Below are 26,739 nucleotides of genomic sequence, written 5' to 3'. Positions count from 1 at the left end.
TGCCATATATTATATTGATCTAGATCAGCCCTGTGGTTCCACAGGAGATGCCATATATTATATTCATCTAGATCAGCCCTGTGGTTCCAGAGGAGATGCCATATATTATATTCATCTAGCCCTGTGGTTCCAGAGGAGATGCCATATATTATATTCATCTAGCCCTGTGGTTCCACAGGAGATGCCATATATTATATTCATCTTGATCAGCCCTGTGGTTCCAGAGGAGATGCCATATATTATATTCATCTAGATCAGCCATGTGGTTCCACAGGAGATGCCATATATTATATTGATCTAGATCAGCCCTGTGGTTCCACAGGAGATGCCATATATTATATTCATCTAGATCAGCCCTGTGGTTCCAGAGGAGATGCCATATATTATATTCATCTAGGCCCTGTGGTTCCAGAGGAGATGCCATATATTATATTTATCTAGATCAGCCCTGTGGTTCCACAGGAGATGCCATATATTATATTCATCTAGATCAGCCCTGTGGTTCCACAGGAGATGCCATATATTATATTCATCTAGATCAGCCCTTTGGTTCCACAGGAGATGCCATATATTATATTCATCTAGATCAGCCCTGTGGTTCCACAGGAGATGCCATATATTACATTCATCTAGATCAGCCCTGTGGTTCCACAGGAGATGCCATATATTATATTCATCTAGCCCTGTGGGTCCAGAGGAGATGCCATATATTATATTCATCTAGATCAGCCCTGTGGTTCCAGAGGAGATGCCATATATTATATTCATCTAGCCCTGTGGTTCCAGAGGAGATGCCATATATTATATTTATCTAGATCAGCCCTATGGTTCCACAGGTGATTCCATATATTATATTAATCTAGATCAGCCCTGTGGTTTCAGAGGAGATGCCATATATTATATTCATCTAGATCAGCCCTGTGGTTCCACAGGAGATGCCATATATTATATTCATCTAGCCCTGTGGTTCCACAGGATATGCCATATATTATATTCATCTAGCCCTGTGGTTCCACAGGAGATGCCATATATTATATTCATCTAGCCCTGTGGTTCCACAGGATATGCCATATATTATATTCATCTAGCCCTGTGGTTCCACAGGAGATGCCATATATTATATTGATCTAGATCAGCCCTGTGGTTCCACAGGAGATGCCATATATTATATTCATCTAGATCAGCCCTGTGGTTCCACAGGAGATGCCATATATTATATTCATCTAGATCAGACCTGTGGTTCCACAGGGGATGCCATATATTATATTCATCTAGATCAGCCCTGTGGTTCCACAGGAGATGCCATATATTATATTAATCTACCCCTGTGGTTCCACAGGAGATGCCATATATTATATTCATCTAGATCAGCCCTGTGGTTCCAGAGGGGATGCCATATATTATTTTCATCTTGCCCTGTGGTTCCAGAGGAGATGCCATATATTATATTCATCTAGATCAGCCCTTTGGTTCCACAGGAGATGCCATATATTATATTCATCTAGATCAGCCCTGTGGTTCCAGAGGAGATGCCATATATTATTTTCATCTAACCCTGTGGTTCCAGAGGAGATGCCATATATTATATTAATCTAGATCAGCCCTTTGGTTCCACAGGAGATGCCATATATTATATTCATCTAGATCAGCCCTGTGGTTCCAGAGGAGATGCCATATATTATATTCATCTAGATCAGCCCTGTGGTTCCACAGGAGATGCCTTATATTACATTCATCTAGATCAGCCCTGTGGTTCCAGAGGAGATGCCATATATTATATTCATCTAGCCCTGTGGTTCCAGAGTCGAAGCCATATATTATATTAATCTAGAACATCCCTGTGGTTCCACAGGAGATGCCATATATTATATTCATCTAGATCAGCCCTGTGGTTCCAGAGAATATGCCATATATTATATTCATCTATCCCTATGGTCCCAGAGAGATGCAATATATTATATACATCTAGATCAGCCCTTTGGTTCCACAGGAGATGCCATTATATTATATTCATCTAGATCAGCCCTGTGGTTCCACAGGAGATGCCATATAATATATTAATCTATCCCTGTGGTTCCAGAGGAGATGCCATATGTTATATTCATCTAGATCAGCCCTGTGGTTCCACGGGAGATGCCATATATTATATTAATCTAGATCAGCCCTGTGGTTCCACAGGAGATGCCATATAATATGTTAATCTAACCATGTGGTTCCAGAGGAGATGCCAGATATTATATTCATCTAGATCAGCCCTGTGGTTCCAGAGGAGATGCCATATATAATATTAATCTAGCCCTGTGGTTCCACAGGTGATGCCATATATTATATTCATCTAGATCAGCCCTGTGGTTCCACAGGAGATGCCATATATTATATACATCTAGATAAGCCCTGTGGTTCCACAGGAGATGCCATATATTACATTCATCTAGATCAGCCCTGTGGTTCCAGAGGAGATGCCATATATTATATTCATCTAGATCAGCCCTTTGGTTACACAGGAGATGCCATATATTATATTCATCTAGATCAGCCCTGTGGTTCCAGAGGAGATGCCATATATTATATTCATCAAGATTAGCCATGTGGTTCCACAGGAGATGCCATATATTATATTCATCTAGATCAGTCCGTTGGTTCCACAGGATATGCCATATATTATATTAATCTAGATCAGCCCTGTGGTTCCACAGGAGATGCCATATATTATTTTCATCTATCCCTGTGGTTCCAGAGGAGATGCCATATATTATATTAATCTCGATCAGCCCTGTGGTTCCAGAGGAGATGCCATATATTATATTAATCTGGATCAGCCCTGTGGTTCCACAGGAGATGCCATATATTATATTCACCTAGATCAGCCCTGTGGTTCCAGAGGAGATGCCATATATTATATTCATCTAGCCCTGTGGTTCCAGAGGAGATGCCATATATTATATTCATCTAGCCCTGTGGATCCACAGGAGATGCCATATATTATATTCATCTTGATCAGCCCTGTCGTTCCAGAGGAGATGCCATATATTATATTCATCTAGATCAGCCATGTGGTTCCACAGGAGATGCCATATATTATATTGATCTAGATCAGCCCTGTGGTTCCACAGGAGATGCCATATATTATATTCATCTAGATCAGCCCTGTGGTTCCAGAGGAGATGCCATATATTATATTCATCTAGGCCCTGTGGATCCAGAGGAGATGCCATATATTATATTCATCTAGATCAGCCCTGTGGTTCCAGAGGAGATGCCATATATTATATTCATCTAGCCCTGTGGTTCCAGAGGAGATGCCATATATTATATTCATCTAGCCCTGTGGTTCCAGAGGAGATGCCATATATTATATTCATCTAGATCAGCCCTGTGGTTCCACAGGAGATGCCATATATTATATTCATCTAGATCAGCCCTGTGGTTCCACAGGAGATGCCATATATTATATTCATCTAGATCATCCCTTTGGTTCCACAGGAGATGCCATATATTATATTCATCTAGATCAGCCCTGTGGTTCCACAGGAGATGCCATATATTACATTCATCTAGATCAGCCCTGTGGTTCCACAGGAGAAGCCATATATTATATTAATCTAGATCAGCCCTGTGGTTCCACAGGAGATGCCATATATTATATTCATCTAAATCAGCCCTGTGGTTACACAGGAGATGCCATATAGTATATTCATCTAGATCAGCCCTGTGGTTCCACAGGAGATGCCATATATTATATTCATCTAGATCAGCCCTTTGGTTCCACAGGAGATGCCATATATTATATTCATCTAGATCAGCCCTGTGGTTCCACAGGAGATGCCATATATTACATTCATCTAGATCAGCCCTGTGGTTCCATAGGAGATGCCATATATTATATTCATCTAGATCAGCCCTGTGGTTCCAGAGGAGATGCCATATATTATATTCATCTAGCCCTGTGGTTCCACAGGAGATGCCATATATTATATTCATCTAGATCAGCCCTGTGGTTCCAGAGGAGATGCCATATTTACATTCATCTAGATCAGCCCTGTGGTTCCAGAGGAGATGCCATATATTATATTCATCTAGATCAGCCCTGTGGTTCCAGAGGATATGCCATATATTATATTCATCTAGATCAGCCCTATGGTTCCACAGGAGATGCCATATATTATATTCATCTAGATCAGCCCTGTGGTTCCAGAGGAGATGCCATATATTATATTCATCTAGATCAGCCCTGTGGTTCCAGAGGAGATGCCATATATTATATTCATCTAGATCAGCCCTTTGGTTCCACAGGAGATGCCATATATTATATTCATCTAGATCAGCCCTGTGGTTCCAGAGGAGATGCCATATATTATATTCATCTAGATCAGCCCTGTGGTTCCACAGGAGATGCCTTATATTACATTCATCTAGATCAGCCCTGTGGTTCCAGAGGAGATGCCATATATTATATTCATCTAGCCCTGTGGTTCCAGAGTCGAAGCCATATATTATATTAATCTAGAACAGCCCTGTGGTTCCACAGGAGATGCCATATATTATATTCATCTAGATCAGCCCTGTGGTTCCAGAGAATATGCCATATATTATATTCATCTATCCCTATGGTCCCAGAGAGATGCAATATATTATATACATCTAGATCAGCCCTTTGGTTCCACAGGAGATGCCATTATATTATATTCATCTAGATCAGCCCTGTGGTTCCACAGGAGATGCCATATAATATATTAATCTATCCCTGTGGTTCCAGAGGAGATGCCATATGTTATATTCATCTAGATCAGCCCTGTGGTTCCACGGGAGATGCCATATATTATATTAATCTAGATCAGCCCTGTGGTTCCACAGGAGATGCCATATAATATGTTAATCTAACCATGTGGTTCCAGAGGAGATGCCAGATATTATATTCATCTAGATCAGCCCTGTGGTTCCAGAGGAGATGCCATATATAATATTCATCTAGCCCTGTGGTTCCACAGGTGATGCCATATATTATATTCATCTAGATCAGCCCTGTGGTTCCACAGGAGATGCCATATATTATATACATCTAGATAAGCCCTGTGGTTCCACAGGAGATGCCATATATTACATTCATCTAGATCAGCCCTGTGGTTCCAGAGGAGATGCCATATATTATATTCATCTAGATCAGCCCTTTGGTTACACAGGAGATGCCATATATTATATTCATCTAGATCAGCCCTGTGGTTCCAGAGGAGATGCCATATATTATATTCATCAAGATCAGCCATGTGGTTCCACAGGAGATGCCATATATTATATTCATCTAGATCAGTCCGTTGGTTCCACAGGATATGCCATATATTATATTAATCTAGATCAGCCCTGTGGTTCCACAGGAGATGCCATATATTATTTTCATCTATCCCTGTGGTTCCAGAGGAGATGCCATATATTATATTAATCTCGATCAGCCCTGTGGTTCCAGAGGAGATGCCATATATTATATTAATCTGGATCAGCCCTGTGGTTCCACAGGAGATGCCATATATTATATTCACCTAGATCAGCCCTGTGGTTCCAGAGGAGATGCCATATATTATATTCATCTAGCCCTGTGGTTCCAGAGGAGATGCCATATATTATATTCATCTAGCCATGTGGTTCCACAGGAGATGCCATATATTATATTGATCTAGATCAGCCCTGTGGTTCCACAGGAGATGCCATATATTATATTCATCTAGATCAGCCCTGTGGTTCCAGAGGAGATGCCATATATTATATTCATCTAGGCCCTGTGGTTCCAGAGGAGATGCCATATATTATATTTATCTAGATCAGCCCTGTGGTTCCACAGGAGATGCCATATATTATATTCATCTAGATCAGCCCTGTGGTTCCACAGGAGATGCCATATATTATATTCATCTAGATCAGCCCTTTGGTTCCACAGGAGATGCCATATATTATATTCATCTAGATCATCCCTGTGGTTCCAGAGGAGATGCCATATATTATATTCATCTAGATCAGCCCTGTGGTTCCACAGGAGATGCCTTATATTACATTCATCTAGATCAGCCCTGTGGTTCCAGAGGAGATGCCATATATTATATTCATCTAGCCCTGTGGTTCCAGAGTCGAAGCCATATATTATATTAATCTAGAACAGCCCTGTGGTTCCACAGGAGATGCCATATATTATATTCATCTAGATCAGCCCTGTGGTTCCAGAGAATATGCCATATATTATATTCATCTATCCCTATGGTCCCAGAGAGATGCAATATATTATATACATCTAGATCAGCCCTTTGGTTCCACAGGAGATGCCATTATATTATATTCATCTAGATCAGCCCTGTGGTTCCACAGGAGATGCCATATAATATATTAATCTATCCCTGTGGTTCCAGAGGAGATGCCATATGTTATATTCATCTAGATCAGCCCTGTGGTTCCACGGGAGATGCCATATATTATATTAATCTAGATCAGCCCTGTGGTTCCACAGGAGATTCCATATAATATGTTAATCTAACCATGTGGTTCCAGAGGAGATGCCAGATATTATATTCATCTAGATCAGCCCTGTGGTTCCAGAGGAGATGCCATATATAATATTCATCTAGCCCTGTGGTTCCACAGGTGATGCCATATATTATATTCATCTAGATCAGCCCTGTGGTTCCACAGGAGATGCCATATATTATATACATCTAGATAAGCCCTGTGGTTCCACAGGAGATGCCATATATTACATTCATCTAGATCAGCCCTGTGGTTCCAGAGGAGATGCCATATATTATATTCATCTAGATCAGCCCTTTGGTTACACAGGAGATGCCATATATTATATTCATCTAGATCAGCCCTGTGGTTCCAGAGGAGATGCCATATATTATATTCATCAAGATCAGCCATGTGGTTCCACAGGAGATGCCATATATTATATTCATCTAGATCAGTCCGTTGGTTCCACAGGATATGCCATATATTATATTAATCTAGATCAGCCCTGTGGTTCCACAGGAGATGCCATATATTATTTTCATCTATCCCTGTGGTTCCAGAGGAGATGCCATATATTATATTAATCTCGATCAGCCCTGTGGTTCCAGAGGAGATGCCATATATTATATTAATCTGGATCAGCCCTGTGGTTCCACAGGAGATGCCATATATTATATTCACCTAGATCAGCCCTGTGGTTCCAGAGGAGATGCCATATATTATATTCATCTAGCCCTGTGGTTCCAGAGGAGATGCCATATATTATATTCATCTAGCCATGTGGTTCCACAGGAGATGCCATATATTATATTGATCTAGATCAGCCCTGTGGTTCCACAGGAGATGCCATATATTATATTCATCTAGATCAGCCCTGTGGTTCCAGAGGAGATGCCATATATTATATTCATCTAGGCCCTGTGGTTCCAGAGGAGATGCCATATATTATATTTATCTAGATCAGCCCTGTGGTTCCACAGGAGATGCCATATATTATATTCATCTAGATCAGCCCTGTGGTTCCACAGGAGATGCCATATATTATATTCATCGATATCAGCCCTGTGGTTCCACAGGAGATGCCATATATTACATTCATCTAGATCAGCCCTGTGGTTCCACAGGAGAAGCCATATATTATATTAATCTATATCAGCCCTGTGGTTCCACAGGAGATGCCATATATTATATACATCTAGATAAGCCCTGTGGTTCCACAGGAGATGCCATATATTACATTCATCTAGATCAGCCCTGTGGTTCCACAGGAGATGCCATATATTATATTCATTTAGCCCTGTGGTTCCAGAGGAGATGCCATATATTATATTCATCTAGATCAGCCCTTTGGTTACACAGGAGATGCCATATATTATATTCATCTAGATCAGCCCTGTGGTTCCAGAGGAGATGCCATATATTATATTCATCAAGATCAGCCATGTGGTTCCACAGGAGATGCCATATATTATATTAATCTAGATCAGCCCGTTGGTTCCACAGGATATGCCATATATTATATTAATCTAGATCAGCCCTGTGGTTCCACAGGAGATGCCATATATTATTTTCATCTATCCCTGTGGTTCCAGAGGAGATGCCATATATTATATTAATCTCGATCAGCCCTGTGGTTCCAGAGGAGATGCCATATATTATATTAATCTGGATCAGCCCTGTGGTTCCACAGGAGATGCCATATATTATATTCACCTAGATCAGCCCTGTGGTTCCAGAGGAGATGCCATATATTATATTCATCTAGCCCTGTGGTTCCAGAGGAGATGCCATATATTATATTCATCTAGCCCTGTGGTTCCAGAGGAGATGCCATATATTATATTCATCTAGATCAGCCATGTGGTTCCACAGGAGATGCCATATATTATATTGATCTAGATCAGCCCTGTGGTTCCACAGGAGATGCCATATATTATATTCATCTAGATCAGCCCTGTGGTTCCACAGGAGATGCCATATATTATATTCATCTAGATCATCCCTTTGGTTCCACAGGAGATGCCATATATTATATTCATCTAGATCAGCCCTGTGGTTCCACAGGAGATGCCATATATTACATTCATCTAGATCAGCCCTGTGGTTCCACAGGAGAAGCCATATATTATATTAATCTAGATCAGCCCTGTGGTTCCACAGGAGATGCCATATATTATATTCATCTAAATCAGCCCTGTGGTTACACAGGAGATGCCATATAGTATATTCATCTAGATCAGCCCTGTGGTTCCACAGGAGATGCCATATATTATATTCATCTAGATCAGCCCTTTGGTTCCACAGGAGATGCCATATATTATATTCATCTAGATCAGCCCTGTGGTTCCACAGGAGATGCCATATATTACATTCATCTAGATCAGCCCTGTGGTTCCATAGGAGATGCCATATATTATATTCATCTAGATCAGCCCTGTGGTTCCAGAGGAGATGCCATATATTATATTCATCTAGCCCTGTGGTTCCACAGGAGATGCCATATATTATATTCATCTAGATCAGCCCTGTGGTTCCAGAGGAGATGCCATATTTACATTCATCTAGATCAGCCCTGTGGTTCCAGAGGAGATGCCATATATTATATTCATCTAGATCAGCCCTGTGGTTCCAGAGGATATGCCATATATTATATTCATCTATATCAGCCTTGTGGTTCCACAGGAGATGCCATATATTATATTAATCTAGATCAGCCCTATGGTTCCGCAGGTGATGCCATATATTATATTCATCTAGATCAGCCCTGTGGTTCCACAGGAGATGCCATATATTATATTCATCTCGATCAGCCCTGTGGTTCCACAGGTGATGCCATATATTAAATTCATCTAGATCAGCCCTGTGGTTCCACAGGAGATGCCATATATTATATTAATCTATCCCTGTGGTTCCAGAGGAGATGCCATATATTATATGCATCTAGATCAGCCATGTGGTTCCACAGGAGATGCCATATATTATATTAATCTAGATCAGCCCTATGGTTCCACAGGTGATGCCATATATTATATTCATCTAGATCAGCCTCGGTCTGGGACGAGGGGGGGGGGGGGGGGGGGGTTTGGGGTGGGGGGGGGGGGAGGAAGGTGGGTCTGGGACGAGGGGGGGGTGTGGGTGAGTCTGGGACATGGGGGGGGGTGTGGGTGGGTCTGGGACATGGGGATGAGGGGGGTGCGGGTGCTTCTGGGACGACGGGGGTGTGGGTGGTGCTGTTTGATGTGCAGTGCTGTGAATTATAGTGCAGCACGTTGTGGACTGTATGGAAGCGGGACAAAATGAATTGACAACCCAAATAATTTCTATGTGTATACAAGTGACATCAATAAGGGATCATAGCTTTCACCTGGATTCACCTGGTCAGTCTGTCATGGAAAGAGCAGGTGTTCATAATGTTTTGTAAACTCAGTGTATACTTGCTAATGGAAGCCTGCTGTTCCCCGGTTGGCCTTCAACTTGAGTTACTTAATGAGAGGGGGCAGCACTGAGCTAGCCTGCATGTTATGTCTAATGGCAGCCTGCAGTACCCCGGTTGGCCTTCAACTTGAGTTACTAAATTAGAGGGGGCAGCACTGAGCTAGCCTGCATGTTATGTCTAATGGCAGCCTGCAGTACCCCGGTTGGCCTTCAACTTGAGTTACTTAATGAGAGGGGGCAGCACTGAGCTAGCCTGCATGTTATGTCTAATGGCAGCCTGCAGTACCCCGGTTGGCCTTCAACTTGAGTTACTTAATGAGAGGGGGCAGCACTGAGCTAGCCTGCATGTTATGTCTAATGGCAGCCTGCAGTACTCCTGTTGGCCTTCAACTTGAGTTACTTAATGAGAGGGGGCAGCACTGAGCTAGCCTGCATGTTATGTCTAATGGCAGCCTGCAGTACCCCAGTTGGCCTTCAACTTGAGTTACTTAATGAGAGGGGGCAGCACTGAGCTAGCCTGCATGTTATGTCTAATGGCAGCCTGCAGTACCCCGGTTGGCCTTCAACTTGAGTTACTTAATGAGAGGGGGCAGCACTGAGCTAGCCTGTAACGTCACTTCCTGGAGTAGCTCAAACTGTCTACATAAATCTCCCACATGAGACGCCATCTTAACCTCCTTCATTTGGCTTCAATTCACATAGGAATTAATGTCATGTGATTGATGTCTTTGTCCATTCATATGGGCCAGAATCCATGGAAGAACAGGAAGTTACCAGGTATCTTTAACTATGTGTCATTTGTTTTTATCCAGGGTCGTCTGAGGTTCAGGTTGTTGGACCGGCTGACCGAGTCGTTGCCTTAGCTGGTGATGACATCATTCTACCATGTTCCCTGAAACCCAGTGTCAATGCTGAGGACATGGTAGTGCAGTGGACAAGATTGAACCTGAAAACATGGAACGTCCATTTGTACCGTCAAGGTCGAGACTCCAATGAGGATCAGTTTCCATCCTACAAGGGAAGGACATCAATGTTTCATGAAGAACTGAAGAACGGCAACGTCTCCTTAAAGCTGACCAGAGTTACTCTCTCTGATGCTGGAAGATACAGGTGCTTCATTCCAACACTGACCAGCCAGGTGAAGGAAACCACCGTTCAACTCTTTGTTGGTGAGTCATGAATACTGGAGATGTGATCAGAGGTTGTATTGGTAAATCTGGCTACATGATTGGCTGCTATCAACATGTCTTCCTCCCTCATCATTCCTTCCTCTGTTAGAGATCATGTATTCAGCTGGTCTTCCTCCCTCATCATTCCTTCCTCTGTTATAGATCATGTATTCAGCTGGTCTTCCTCCCTCATCATTCCTTCCTCTGTTATAGATCATGTATTCAGCTGGTCTTCCTCCCTCATCATTCCTTCCTCTGTTAGAGATCATGTATTCAGCTGGTCTTCCTCCCTCATCATTCCTTCCTCTGTTAGAGATCATGTATTCAGCTGCTCAGCACACAGCCTTTACAACACACTCCTCACACATCAAAACCTCCCACACTGTCACACTGTCTGTGTCCTAATATTCCTACTACCTGCTGTTGACTCACCGCTGTGTCCTAATATTCCTACTACCTACTGTTGACTCACTGCTGTGTCCCAATTTTCCTACTACCTACTGTTGACTCACTTCTGTGTCCCAATATTCCTACTACCTACTGTTGACTCACAGTAGTTACTATGTACTAATAGTGATACATACTATAGAGAAGGTATTGTCTAGTCAACAGCATTGTGCTGCTTTGTTAATTGATTTGTCCAAGGCTTTTGACACAGTGAATTATTGATGTCTTTCAAGTAAAGCTGTTGCTGGTTTAATGATTATCTCATTGTTACATCACAATGTATTCAGGTTGATGACATGTTAATACTGGAGTGCTGCAGGGTTCTGTTAATACTGGAGTGCTGCAGGGTTCTGTTAATACTGGAGTGCTGCAGGGTTCTGTTAATACTGGAGTGCTGCAGGGTTCTGTTAATACTGGAGTGCTGCAGGGTTCTGTTAATACTGGAGTGCTGCAGGGTTCTGTTAATACTGGAGTGCTGCAGGGTTCTGTTAATACTGGAGTGCTGCAGGGTTCTGTTAATACTGGGGTGCTGCAGGGTTCTGTTCATGACTTCTGACCATCTTTCTGTTAATACTGGAGTGCTGCAGGGTTCTGTTCTTGGGCTGTTATTGTTCACTATCTATGTAAATAACTTGTGTGAAAACATTGCAGATGAAAGGTCCCTCTATATGCAGACGAGACACCACCTATAGCGCTGATCCCACACTAGATCAGGAAGTGTTTAATGTTGTTGATGAGGTATTTCTCAAATAGCAGGAAGTGTTTAATGTTGTTGATTATGTATTTCTCAAATAGCAGGAAGTGTTTAATGTTGTTGATGAGGTATTTCTCAAATAGTAGGAAGTGTTTAATGTTGTTGATTATGTATTTCTCAAATAGCAGGAAGTGTTTAATGTTGATTGGGTATTTCTCAAATAGCAGGAAGTGTTTAATGTTGTTGATGAGGTATTTCTCAAATAGCAGTAAGTGTTTAATGTTGTTGATTATGTATTTCTCAAATAGCAGGAAGTGTTTAATGTTGTTGATTATGTATTTCTCAAATAGCAGGAAGTGTTTAATGTTGTTGATTATGTATTTCTCAAATAGCAGGAAGTGTTTAATGTTGTTGATGAGGTATTTCTCAAATAGCAGGAAGTGTTTAATGTTGTTGATTATGTATTTCTCAAATAGCAGGAAGTGTTTAATGTTGTTGATGAGGTATTTCTCAAATAGTAGGAAGTGTTTAATGTTGTTGATTATGTATTTCTCAAATAGCAGGAAGTGTTTAATGTTGATTGGGTATTTCTCAAATAGCAGGAAGTGTTTAATGTTGTTGATGAGGTATTTCTCAAATAGCAGTAAGTGTTTAATGTTGTTGATTATGTATTTCTCAAATAGCAGGAAGTGTTTAATGTTGTTGATTATGTATTTCTCAAATAGCAGGAAGTGTTTAATGTTGTTGATTATGTATTTCTCAAATAGCAGGAAGTGTTTAATGTTGTTGATGAGGTATTTCTCAAATAGCAGGAAGTGTTTAATGTTGTTGATTATGTATTTCTCAAATAGCAGGAAGTGTTTAATGTTGTTGATTATGTATTTCTCAAATAGCAGGAAGTGTTTAATGTTGTTGATTATGTATTTCTCAAATAGCAGGAAGTGTTTAATGTTGTTGATTATGTATTTCTCAAATAGCAGGAAGTGTTTAATGTTGTTGATGAGGTATTTCTCAAATAGCAGGAAGTGTTTAATGTTGTTGATTAGGTATTTCTCAAATAGCAGGAAGTGTTTAATGTTGTTGATTATGTATTTCTCAAATAGCAGGAAGTGTTTAATGTTGTTGATGAGGTATTTCTCAAATAGCAGGAAGTGTTTAATGTTGTTGATTAGGTATTTCTCAAATAGCAGGAAGTGTTTAATGTTGTTGATGAGGTATTTCTCAAACAGCAGGAAGTGTTTAATGTTGTTGATTAGGTATTTCTCAAATAGCAGGAAGTGTTTAATGTTGTTGATTATGTATTTCTCAAATAGCAGGAAGTGTTTAATGTTGTTGATGAGGTATTTCTCAAATAGCAGGAAGTGTTTAATGTTGTTGATTATGTATTTCTCAAATAGCAGGAAGTGTTTAATGTTGTTGATGAGGTATTTCTCAAACAGCAGGAAGTGTTTAATGTTGTTGATTATGTATTTATCAAATAGCAGGAAGTGTTTAATGTTGTTGATGAGGTATTTCTCAAATAGCAGGAAGTGTTTAATGTTGTTGATTATGTACTTCTCAAATAGCAGGAAGTGTTTAATGTTGTTGATGAGGTATTTCTCAAATAGCAGGAAGTGTTTAATGTTGTTGATTATGTATTTCTCAAATAGCAGGAAGTGTTTAATGTTGTTGATGAGGTATTTCTCAAACAGCAGGAAGTGTTTCAGATAATCACTTATCAACAAGCATCACCACTACCTGCTCATCAACCCTGTCTCAGATAATCACTTATCAACAAGCATCATCACTACCTGCTCATCAACCCTGTCTCAGATAATCACTTATCAACAAGCATCACCACTACCTGCTCATCAACCCTGTCTCAGATAATCACTTATCAACAAGCATCACCACTACCTGCTCATCAACCCTGTCTCAGATAATCACTTATCAACAAGCATCACCACTACCTGCCCATCAACCCTGTCTCAGATAATCACTTATCAACAAGCATCACCACTACCTGCTCATCAACCCTGTCTCAGATAATCACTTATCAACAAGCATCACCACTACCTGCCCATCAACCCTGTCTCAGATAATCACTTATCAACAAGCCACTAGAGTGTCATCAAGTAGGGATGTCTTTTAATCATTATAATACACGGAAATACATGACCAAAGGTATGTGGACACCTGCTCGTCTACCTGTCTCAGATAATCACTTATCAGATAGTCATATATCAAAAGATCTAACCAACACATCACCGTATATCAACACTAGACACTCTACCATGCTGCTGTTAGATTGGTAACCAACACTAGACACTCTACCATACTGCTGTTAGATTGGTAACCAACACTAGACACTCTACCATGCTGCTGTTAGATTGGTAACCAACACTAGACACTCTACCATACTGCTGTTAGATTGGTAACCAACACTAGACACTCTACCATGCTGCTGTTAGATTGGTAACCAACACTAGACACTCTACCATGCTGCTGTTAGATTGGTAACCAACACTAGACACTCTACCATGCTGCTGTTAGATTGGTAACCAACACTAGACACTCTACCATGCTGCTGTTAGATTGGTAACCAACACTAGACACTCTACCATGCTGCTGTTAGATTGGTAACCAACACTAGACACTCTACCATGCTGCTGTTAGATTGGTAACCAACACTAGACACTCTACCATACTGCTGTTAGATTGGTAACCAACACTAGACACTCTACCATGCTGCTGTTAGATTGGTAACCAACACTAGACACTCTACCATGCTGCTGTTAGATTGGTAACCAACACTAGACACTCTACCATGCTGCTGTTAGATTGGTAACCAACACTAGACACTCTACCATGCTGCTGTTAGATTGGTAACCAACACTAGACACTCTACCATGCTGTTGTTAGATTGGTAACCAACACTAGACACTCTACCATGCTGCTGTTAGATTGGTAACCAACACTAGACACTCTACCATGCTGTTGTTAGATTGGTAACCAACACTAGACACTCTACCATGCTGCTGTTAGACTGGTAACCAACACTAGACACTCTACCATACTGCTGTTAGATTGGTAACCAACACTAGACACTCTACCATGCTGCTGTTAGATTGGTAACCAACACTAGACACTCTACCATGCTGCTGTTAGATTGGTAACCAACACTAGACACTCTACCATGCTGCTGTTAGATTGGTAACCAACACTAGATACTCTACCATGCTGCTGTTAGATTGGTAACCAACACTAGACACTCTACCATGCTGCTGTTAGATTGGTAACCAACACTAGACACTCTACCATGCTGCTGTTAGATTGGTAACCAACACATCACTGTATATCATCCTTACCTGGAAGGTGACAGACTCAGACTAATGTGGTGTTTGTTTTTCGCCTAATGCAACATGGGTAGCATGTTGTCCAAAACTTTTGACTCGTCTGTCCACAACAAGAAAACGTATTTTTTGGCTTTATCATAATAATGCCAAGAGTGTGCAAAGCTGTCATCGAGGTTATTTGAAGAATATCAAATATATTTAGATTTTTTAACACTTTTTTGGTTACTACCTGATTCCATATGTGTTATTTCATAGTTGTGATGTCCACTATTATTCTACGATGTAGAAAATAGTCAAAATAAAGAAAATCCCTTGAATGAGGTTTTGTTCTAATCCCGGTGGTGTATATTCATTCTTTGGAAATATCGATTATATCGAAGGTTTTGGTTGAAGAAGTGTAGGTGCATCTTCATATCTCAGTCAATAGAAAAATCATCAGAAAAAATCTTATCTTATCTTGTATCTGACTGGAACAATAACTGAGACCTAACAAAGCTGAGTTTCTGAGTATATAACTGAGTGATATGAATCTTGGTAAGACAAAGTCATCTGGTAAACGTGTTAGTCATTACTCTATAATCCACTTTCAGTAGTTAGTTCTTTACTTATTGAAGTTTTACTAACCATGTTTGTATTATGGGTTTACATCCATTTCCTGGTTATTCTATACAGTATTTACAATGACATCATCCACAGACTTCTGGAGCTGGAGGTTAAAATCCCTTAAAAGGCAAAGAGCCTCAAAGAACAAAGAAGGACTTTAATTATGTTGGTGTTTTTTGTTAAATGTCTGTTCTGCCCCCAGGCTCTCATTATATATACTGTATCTAATGTATACAATAACTATGTATTGAATGTGTAATGTATACATTAACTATGTATTGAATGTCTGTTCTGCCCCCAGGCTCTCACTCTATATACTGTATCTAATGTATACACTAACTATGTATGTAATGTGTAATGTATACAATAACTGTGTATTGAATGTGTAATGTATACAAGAACTATGTATTGAATGTGTCATGTATACAATAACTATGTATTTAATGTCTGTTCTGCCCACATGCTCAATCACTCTATATAATGTATACACTAACTATGTATTGAATGTGTAATGTATACAATAACTATGTATTTAATTTGTAATGTATACTATTTATTTTCACCTTTATTTAACCAGGTAGGCTAGTTGAGAACAAGTTCTCATTTACAACTGCGACCTGGCCAAGATAAAGCAAAGCAGTGCGACACAAACAACAACACAGAGTTTGTTGGAGATTTCCCAGTCATCTGATGGTTCTCAGTACCTATACTGTTCTCTCTTGAAGTAGAAAGAATAATGGATATCAGTTTAAATATTAGACATGTGTCAGCAGAATGAAGGCTAAACCCATGTGAGTGTACAAAGCTGGATCAACATCAAATTGACCATTGGACATGTAAAGAACAGAACGTAAGCAGAATATGTGTGGATTAAGCAAGGTAAACCAACAAGACTTGTCTGGTCTGGGCCATGGTCTGGGCCATGTCTGATCTTGTGAAGGCTACTGGACACACATGGGTTAATCACACATAGAAAACATCAGTCTGATCTTGTGAAGAACTTTGGACAGGAATATTAGCTAATCAGTGATAGGCACCAGTAGGGGTTTGCATGTCATGCCACTCTCTTGTCTTTGGCATCAGCATCTCAGCCAGTGATCTCTGTTTTATCTTGTATCTGTGTAGGTGCTGTATCTCAGCCAGTAATCTCTGTTTTATCTTGTATCTGTAGGTGCTGTATCTCAGCCAGTGATCTCTGTTTTATCTTGTATCTGTAGGTGCTGTATCTCAGCCAGTGATCTCTGTTTTATCTTGTATCTGTAGGTGCTGTATCTCAGCCAGTGATCTCTGTTTTATCATGTATCTGTAGGTGCTGTATCTCAGCCAGTGATCTGTTTTATCTTGTATCTGTGTAGGTGCTGTATCTCAGCCAGTGATCTCTGTATTATCTTGTATCTGTGTAGGTGCTGTATCCCAACCAGTGATCTCTGTTTTATCTTGTATCTGTGTAGGTGCTGTATCTCAGCCAGTGATCTCTGTTTTATCTTGTATCTGTGTAGGTGCTGTATCTCAGCCAGTGATCTCTGTTTTATCTTGTTTCTGTGGAGGTGATGTATCTCAGCCAGTGATCTCTGTTTTATCTTGTATCTGTGTAGGTGCTGTATCTCAGCCAGTGATCTCTGTTTTATCTTGTATCTGTGTAGGTGCTGTATCTCAGCCAGTGATCTCTGTTTTATCTTGCATCTGTGTAGGTGCTGTGTCTCAGCCAGTGATCTCTGTTTTATCTTGTATCTGTGTAGGTGCTGTATCTCAGCCAGTGATCTCTGTTTTATCTTGTATCTGTGTAGGTGCTGTATCTCAGCCAGTGATCTCTGATTTATCTTGTATCTCAGCCAGTGATCTCTGTTTTATCTTGTATCTGTGTAGGTGCTGTATCTCAGCCAGTGATCTCTGTTTTATCTTGTATCTGTGTAGGTTCTGTGTCTCAGCCAGTGATCTCTGTTTTATCTTGTATCTGTGTAGGTGCTGTATCTCAGCCAGTGATCTCTGTTTTATCTTGTATCTGTGTAGGTGCTGTATCTCAGCCAGTGATCTCTGATTTATCTTGTATCTCAGCCAGTGATCTCTGTTTTATCTTGTATCTGTGTAGGTGCTGTATCTCAGCTAGTGATATCTGTTTTATCTTGTATCTGTGTAGGTGCTGTACCTCAGCCAGTGATCTCTGTTTTATCTTGTATCTTATTAGGTGCTGTATCTCAGCTAGTGATATCTGTTTTATCTTGTATCTGTGTAGGTGCTGTATCTCAGCCAGTGATCTCTGTTTTATCTTGTATCTGTTTAGGTGCTGTATCTCAGCCAGTGATCTCTGTTTTATCTTGTATCTGTGTAGGTGCTGTATCTCAGCCAGTGATCTCTGTTTTATCTTGTATCTGTAGGTGCTGTATCTCAGCCAGTGATCTCTGTTTTATCTTGTATCTGTGTAGGTGCTGTATCTCAGCCAGTGATCTCTGTTTTATCTTGTATCTGTGTAGGTGCTGTATCTCAGCCAGTGATCTCTGTTTTATCTTGTATCTGTGTAGGTGCTGTATCTCAGCCAGTGATCTCTGATTTATCTTGTATCTCAGCCAGTGATCTCTGTTTTATCTTGTATCTGTGTAGGTGCTGTATCTCAGCCAGTGATCTCTGTTTTATCTTGTATCTGTGTAGGTTCTGTGTCTCAGCCAGTGATCTCTGTTTTATCTTGTATCTGTGTAGGTGCTGTATCTCAGCCAGTGATCTCTGTTTTATCTTGTATCTGTGTAGGTGCTGTATCTCAGCCAGTGATCTCTGATTTATCTTGTATCTCAGCCAGTGATCTCTGTTTTATCTTGTATCTGTGTAGGTGCTGTATCTCAGCTAGTGATATCTGTTTTATCTTGTATCTGTGTAGGTGCTGTATCTCAGCCAGTGATCTCTGTTTTATCTTGTATCTGTTTAGGTGCTGTATCTCAGCTAGTGATCTCTGTTTTATCTTGTATCTGTGTAGGTGCTGTATCTCAGCCAGTGATCTCTGTTTTATCTTGTATCTGTGTAGGTGCTGTATCTCAGCCAGTGATCTCTGTTTTATCTTGTATCTGTGTAGGTGCTGTATCTCAGCCAGTGATCTCTGTTTTATCTTGTATCTGTGTAGGTGCTGTATCTCAGCCAGTGATCTCTGATTTATCTTGTATCTCAGCCAGTGATCTCTGTTTTATCTTGTATCTGTGTAGGTGCTGTATCTCAGCTAGTGATATCTGTTTTATCTTGTATCTGTGTAGGTGCTGTACCTCAGCCAGTGATCTCTGTTTTATCTTGTATCTTATTAGGTGCTGTATCTCAGCTAGTGATATCTGTTTTATCTTGTATCTGTGTAGGTGCTGTATCTCAGCCAGTGATCTCTGTTTTATCTTGTATCTGTTTAGGTGCTGTATCTCAGCCAGTGATCTCTGTTTTATCTTGTATCTGTGTAGGTGCTGTATCTCAGCCAGTGATCTCTGTTTTATCTTGTATCTGTAGGTGCTGTATCTCAGCCAGTGATCTCTGTTTTATCTTGTATCTGTGTAGGTGCTGTATCTCAGCCAGTGATCTCTGTTTTATCTTGTATCTGTGTAGGTGCTGTATCTCAGCCAGTGATCTCTGTTTTATCTTGTATCTGTGTAGGTGCTGTATCTCAGCCAGTGATCTCTGATTTATCTTGTATCTCAGCCAGTGATCTCTGTTTTATCTTGTATCTGTGTAGGTGCTGTATCTCAGCCAGTGATCTCTGTTTTATCTTGTATCTGTGTAGGTTCTGTGTCTCAGCCAGTGATCTCTGTTTTATCTTGTATCTGTGTAGGTGCTGTATCTCAGCCAGTGATCTCTGTTTTATCTTGTATCTGTGTAGGTGCTGTATCTCAGCCAGTGATCTCTGATTTATCTTGTATCTCAGCCAGTGATCTCTGTTTTATCTTGTATCTGTGTAGGTGCTGTATCTCAGCTAGTGATATCTGTTTTATCTTGTATCTGTGTAGGTGCTGTATCTCAGCCAGTGATCTCTGTTTTATCTTGTATCTGTTTAGGTGCTGTATCTCAGCTAGTGATCTCTGTTTTATCTTGTATCTGTGTAGGTGCTGTATCTCAGCCAGTGATCTCTGTTTTATCTTGTATCTGTTTAGGTGCTGTATCTCAGCCAGTGATCTCTGTTTTATCTTGTATCTGTGTAGGTGCTGTATCTCAGCCAGTGATCTCTGTTTTATCTTGTATCTGTGTAGGTGCTGTATCTCAGCCAGTGATCTCTGTTTTATCTTGTATCTGTTTAGGTGCTGTATCTCAGCCAGTGATCTCTGTTTTATCTTGTATCTGTGTAGGTGCTGTATCTCAGCCAGTGATCTCTGTTTTATCTTGTATCTGTAGGTGCTGTATCTCAGCCAGTGATCTCTGTTTTATCTTGTATCTGTGTAGGTGCTGTATCTCAGCCAGTGATCTCTGTTTTATCTTGTATCTGTGTAGGTGCTGTATCTCAGCCAGTGATCTCTGTTTTATCTTGTATCTGTGTAGGTGCTGTATCTCAGCCAGTGATCTCTATTGTTGGAACCAAAGGCTGGGGGTTCGTCCTGAAGTGTGAGTCTGGAGGCTGGTTTCCTGAACCTGAGATGGAGTGGCTGGACAGTTCTGGAACCATCCTCCCTGCTGATGGACCTCCAGAGAGACACAGGGACTCAGAGGGCCTCTACGCTGTGAGACAACATGTCACCGTGGACCAGACTGACACCAACAGGTTCACCTGTAGAGTTAATCAGCAGGAGATCAACCACCTGAAGGAGACAGAGATTCATGTCCCAGGTGAGGTCTTAATTGTTTAACCCAAATACCTGAGACCCCTAGTTAGTTAGACTAGTTAGTGGAGGACGGTTTCCTAAGGGATGACCTTATTGGTCTGTGTTCAGTAGTATTTATAAATGATGCTTTACTTCCTGTACAGTATATATGTAGTGTTGTAATGGTTTGACATGACTTCTCTGTTTCAGATGAGGTGTTTCCTATATTAACCTACGGGTGGAAGGTTGGTCTGTCAATAGCAGCAGCAGCTGTTGTAGTTCTTGCAGCTTCAGCTGGTGTCTACAAGTGGAGAAAACATACTGGTGAGTTTAACCTTGATCTCTGACTGGTCCTTGATGTCTAATCATTAAGAGCACTTGGAATGACCCATATACTGTCCATTAGACTCTATTCATTTATACCAGGTTACCTTCAGACCAGTCCTGTATTAGATCAGGATATTACTAGGAATGACCCATATACTGTCCATTAGACTCTATTAATTTATACCAGGTTACCTGCAGACCAGTCCTGTATTAGATCAGGATATAACTAGGAATGACCCATATGCTGACCATTAGACTCTATTCATTTATACCAGGTTACCTTCAGACCAGTCCTTTATTAGATCAGGATATAACTAGGAATGACCCATATACTGTCCATTAGACTCTATTCATTTATACCAGGTTACCTTCAGACCAGTCCTGTATTAGATCAGGATATAACTAGAAATGACCCATATACTGTCCATTAGACTCTATTCATTTATACCAGGTTACCTTCAGACCAGTCCTGTATTAGATCAGGATATAACTAGGAATGACCCATATACTGTCCATTAGACTCTATTCATTTATACCAGGTTACCTTCAGACCAGTGCTGTATTAGATCAGGATATAACTAGGAATGACCCATATACTGTCCATTAGACTCTATTCATTTATACCAGGTTACCTTCAGACCAGTCCTGTATTAGATCAGGATATAACTAGGAATGACCCATATACTGTCCATTAGACTCTATTCATTTATACCAGGTTACCTTCAGACCAGTCCTGTATTATATCAGGATATAACTAGGAATGACCCATATACTGTCCATTAGACTCTATTCATTTATACCAGGTTACCTTCAGACCAGTCCTGTATTAGATCAGGATATAACTAGGAATGACCCATATACTGTCCATTAGACTCTATTCATTTATACCAGGTTACCTTCAGACCAGTCCTGTATTAGATCAGGATATAACTAGGAATGACCCATATACTGTCCATTAGACTCTATTCATTTATACCAGGTTACCTTCAGACCAGTCCTGTATTAGATCAGGATATAACTAGGAATGACCCATATACTGTCCATTAGACTCTATTCATTTATACCAGGTTACCTTCAGACCAGTCCTGTATTAGAAAGATCAGGATATAACTAGGAATGACCCATATACTGTCCATTGGACTCTATTCATTTATACCAGGTTACCTTCAGACCAGACCTGTATTAGATCAGGATATAACTAGGAATGACCCATATACTGTCCATTAGACTCTATTAATTTATACCAGGTTACCTTCAGACCAGTCCTGTATTAGATCAGGATATAACTAGGAATGACCCATATACTGTCCATTAGACTCTATTCATTTATACCAGGTTACCTTCAGACCAGTCCTGTATTAGATCAGGATATAACTAGGAATGACCCATATACTGTCCATTAGACTCTATTCATTTATACCAGGTTACCTTCAGACCAGTCCTGTATTAGATCAGGATATAACTAGGAATGACTCATATACTGTCCATTAGACTCTATTCATTTATACCAGGTTACCTTCAGACCAGTCCTGTATTAGATCAGGATATAACTAGGAATGACCCATATACTGTCCATTAGACTCTATTCATTTATACCAGGTTACCTTCAGACCAGTCCTGTATTAGATCAGGATATAACTAGGAATGACTCATATACTGTCCATTAGACTCTATTCATTTATACCAGGTTACCTTCAGACCAGACCTGTATTAGATCAGGATATAACTAGGAATGACCCATATACTGTCCATTAGACTCTATTCATTTATACCAGGTTACCTTCAGACCAGTCCTGTATTAGATCAGGATATAACTAGGAATGACCCATATACTGTCCATTAGACTCTATTCATTTATACCAGGTTACCTTCAGACCAGTCCTGTATTAGATCAGGATATAACTAGGAATGACCCATATACTGTCCATTAGACTCTATTCATTTATACCAGGTTACCTTCAGACCAGTCCTGTATTAGATCAATATATAACTAGTAATGACCCATATACTGTCTATTAGACTCTATTCATTTATACCAGGTTACCTTCAGACCAGTCCTGTATTAGATTAGGATATAACTAGGAATGGCCGATATACTGTCCATTAGACTCTATTTATACCAGGTTACCTTCAGACCAGTCCTGTATTAGATTAGGATATAACTAGGAATGACCCATATACTGTCCATTAGACTCTATTCATTTATACCAGGTTACCTTCAGACCAGTCCTGTATTAGATCAGGATTTAACTAGGAATGACCCATATACTGTCCATTAGACTCTATTCATTTCTATTCAGATTTTAGAATAGAGAGGGAGTAGTCTGTCTTCATGTTCTAGTACCCATAATAGAACTTAGGAAGAAACCTAGAGAGGAAACAGGCTCTGAGGGGTGACCACTCCTCTACTGGCTGTACTGGGTAGACCAGAGGAACCAGGCTCTGAGGGGTGTCAGTCCTCTACTGGCTGTACTGGGTAGACCAGAGGAACCAGGCTCTGAGGGGTGACCAGTCCTCTACTGGCTGTACTGGGTAGAGAGGAACCCGGCTCTGAGGGGTGACCAGTCCTCTACTGACTGTACTGGGTAGACCAGAGGAACCAGGCTTTGAGGGGTGACCAGACCTCTACTGGCTGTACTGGGTAGACCAGAGGACCCAGGGTCTGAGGGGTGACCAGTCCTCTACTGGCTGTACTGGGTAGAGAGGAACCAGGCTCTGTGGGGTGACCAGTCCTCTACTGGCTGTACTGGGTAGAGAGGAACCAGGCTCTGAGGGGTGACCAGTCCTCTACTGGCTGTACTGGGTAGACAAGAGGAACCAGGCTCTGAGGGGTGACCAGTCCTCTACTGGCTATACTGGGTAGACCAGAGGACCCAGGCTCTGAGGGGTGACCAGTCCACTACTGGCTGTACTGGGTAGAGACGAACCAGGCTCTGAGGGGTGACCAGTCCTCTACTGACTGTACTGGGTAGACCAGAGGAACCAGGCTCTGAGGGGTGACCAGCCCTCTACTGGCTGTACTGGGTAGACCAGAGGATCCAGGCTCTGAGGGGTGACCAGTACTCTACTGGCTGTACTGGGTAGACCAGAGGAACCAGGCTCTGAGGGGTGACCAGTCCTCTACTGGCTGTACTGGGTAGAGAGGAACCAGGCTCTGCGGGGTGACCAGTCCTCTACTAGCTGTACTGGGTAGAGAGGATCCAGGCTCTGAGGGGTGACCAGTCCTCTACTGACTGTACTGGGTAGAGAGGAACCAGGCTCTGAGGGGTGACCAGTCCTCTACTGGCTGTACAGGGTAGACCAGAGGAACCAGGCTCTGAGGGGTGACCAGTCCTCTACTGGCTGTACTGGGTAGAGAGGAACCAGGCTCTGAGGGGTGACCAGTCCTCTACTGGCTGTACTAGGTAGAGAGGAACTTGACTGGCTTGCACAGAGCCCTGACCTCAACCTCATCGAACACCTTTGGGATGAATTGGAACGCCGATTGCGAGCCAGGCCTAATCGCCAGCATCAATCGATCAATCAAATGTATTTTTGAATCCCTTTTTACATCAGCCGATGTCACAAAGTGCTGTACAGAAACCCAGCCTAAAACCCAAACAGCAAGCAATGCAGATGTAGAAGCACAGTGGCTAGGAAAAACTCCCTTGAAAGGCAGGAACCTAGGAAGATGCCTAGAGAGGAACCAGGCTCTGAGGGGTGACCAGTCCTCTACTGGCTGTACTGGGTAGACCAGCAGATCCAGGCTCTGATGGGTGACCAGACCTCTACTGGCTGTACTGGGTAGAGAGGACCCAGGCTCTGAGGGGTGACCAGTCCTCACTGGCTGTGCTGGGTAGAGAGGAACCAGGCTCTTCACGTACTGTCTATGTTCCTGTCTGTCTGTCTATGTCCCTGTCTGTCTGTCTGTCTGTCTGTCTGTCTGTCAGTCTCTCTCTGTCTGTCTATGTACCTGTCTGTCTGTCCATGTTCCTGTCTGTCTGTCTATGTACCTGTCTGTCTGTCTATGTTCCGGTCTGTCTATGTTCCTATCTGTCTGTCTATCTATGTTCCTGTCTGTCTGTCTATGTTCCTGTCTGTCTGTCTATGTTCCTGTCTGTCTGTCTTTGTTCCTGTCTGTCTGTCTATGTAGCTGTCTCTCTGTCTCTCTGTCTATGTACCTTTCTGTCTGTCTATCTATGTTCCTGTCTGTCTATCTATGTTCCTGTCTGTCTGTCTATGTTCCTGTCTGTCTATCTATGTTCCTGTCTGTCTGTCTATGTCCCTGTCTGTCTGTCTATGTTCCTGTCTGTCTGTCTATATTTATTTTTGACAAGTTGAGTGAATATATTTTCCCCGCCCTAGATGAACTCAATAAAAACCTGACTGGACAGCTGGGTAAGTGTTGTCTCTGTGTTTACTATATTCATGTCATTTTCAACATTACCAACATTATCAAAGGAAATAGAGGAAATTACCCATAATACATCATGTTTTTTCTACTGTCTATAGAGAATAGAGAGGATGTAGTCCGTCTTCATGTTCTAGTACCCATAATACATCATGTTTTATCTACTGTCTACAGAGGAGGTCAGAATAGAGAGGATGTAGTCTGTCTTCATGTTCTGGTACCCATAATACATCATGTTTTATCTACTGTCTACAGAGGAGGTCAGAATAGAGAGGATGTAGTCTGTCTTCATGTTCTATTTCCCATAATACATCATGTTTTATCTTCTGTCTACAGACAAGGTCACAAGAGAGAAGGGTGAGTTGCACAACTGCATGTATTTCATTGATTTAGGTGATATCACTTTCCTTAAAAAATATATACGAAAATATATATGACTCAATGATTATTTAAGTGAAAACACTTTCCTTTAAAGATATATACACTATATATTACACAGATTAACTACACTATATATTACACTGATTAACTACACGATATATTACACTGATTAACTACACTATATTTTACACTGATTAACTACACTATATATTACAGTGGTTAACTACACTATATATTATACTGATTAACTACACTATATATTACACTGATTAACTACACTATATATTACACTGATTAACTACACTATATATTACACTGCTTAACTACACTTTATATTACACTGATTAACTACACCATATATTATACTGATTAACTACACTATATATTACACTGATTAACTACACTATATATTACACAGGCTAACTACACTATATATTACACTGATTAACTACACGATATATTACACTGATTAACTACACTATATATTACACTGATTAACTACACTATATATTACACTGATTAACTACACTATATATTACACTGATTAACTATACTATATATTACACTGATTAACTACGCTATATATACAAAAGTATGTGGACAACTCTTTAAATTAGTAGATTCTATTTCAGCCACACCCGTTGCTGACAGGTGTATAAAATCAAGCACACAGCCATGCAATCTCCATAGACAAACAGTGTCAGTAGAATGGCCT

At 40.9% G+C, this 26,739-nt stretch overlaps 2 protein-coding genes across 3 annotated transcripts in view; one reads left to right on the top strand and one right to left on the bottom strand.

Moving 5' to 3' along the window:
- The window catches only part of LOC139561632 (Fc receptor-like protein 5), a gene marked incomplete in the record, with an annotated part of 1,233,720 nt that overhangs the window by 403,230 nt on the left and 803,751 nt on the right, over positions 1-26,739 (bottom strand).
- The window catches only part of LOC139561633 (butyrophilin-like protein 2), a 494,010-nt gene that overhangs the window by 171,540 nt on the left and 295,731 nt on the right, over positions 1-26,739 (top strand). Inside the window, exons 5-6 of one of the 2 annotated variants that reach the window (XM_071378857.1) lie at positions 10,737-11,093; positions 20,667-20,951. In XM_071378857.1, coding sequence (XP_071234958.1) covers positions 10,737-11,093; positions 20,667-20,951 — 642 coding nt within the window. The remainder of the gene's footprint in view (positions 1-10,736; positions 11,094-20,666; positions 20,952-26,739) is intronic. The other variant, XM_071378858.1, reaches the window with a different exon arrangement.

Source organism: Salvelinus alpinus, chromosome 31 (assembly GCF_045679555.1).
Source record: "Salvelinus alpinus chromosome 31, SLU_Salpinus.1, whole genome shotgun sequence".
Classification (NCBI taxonomy): domain Eukaryota; kingdom Metazoa; phylum Chordata; class Actinopteri; order Salmoniformes; family Salmonidae; genus Salvelinus; species Salvelinus alpinus.
Note: the sequence above shows the minus strand (reverse complement) of the source record. Positions and strands in the feature narration are given on the sequence as shown.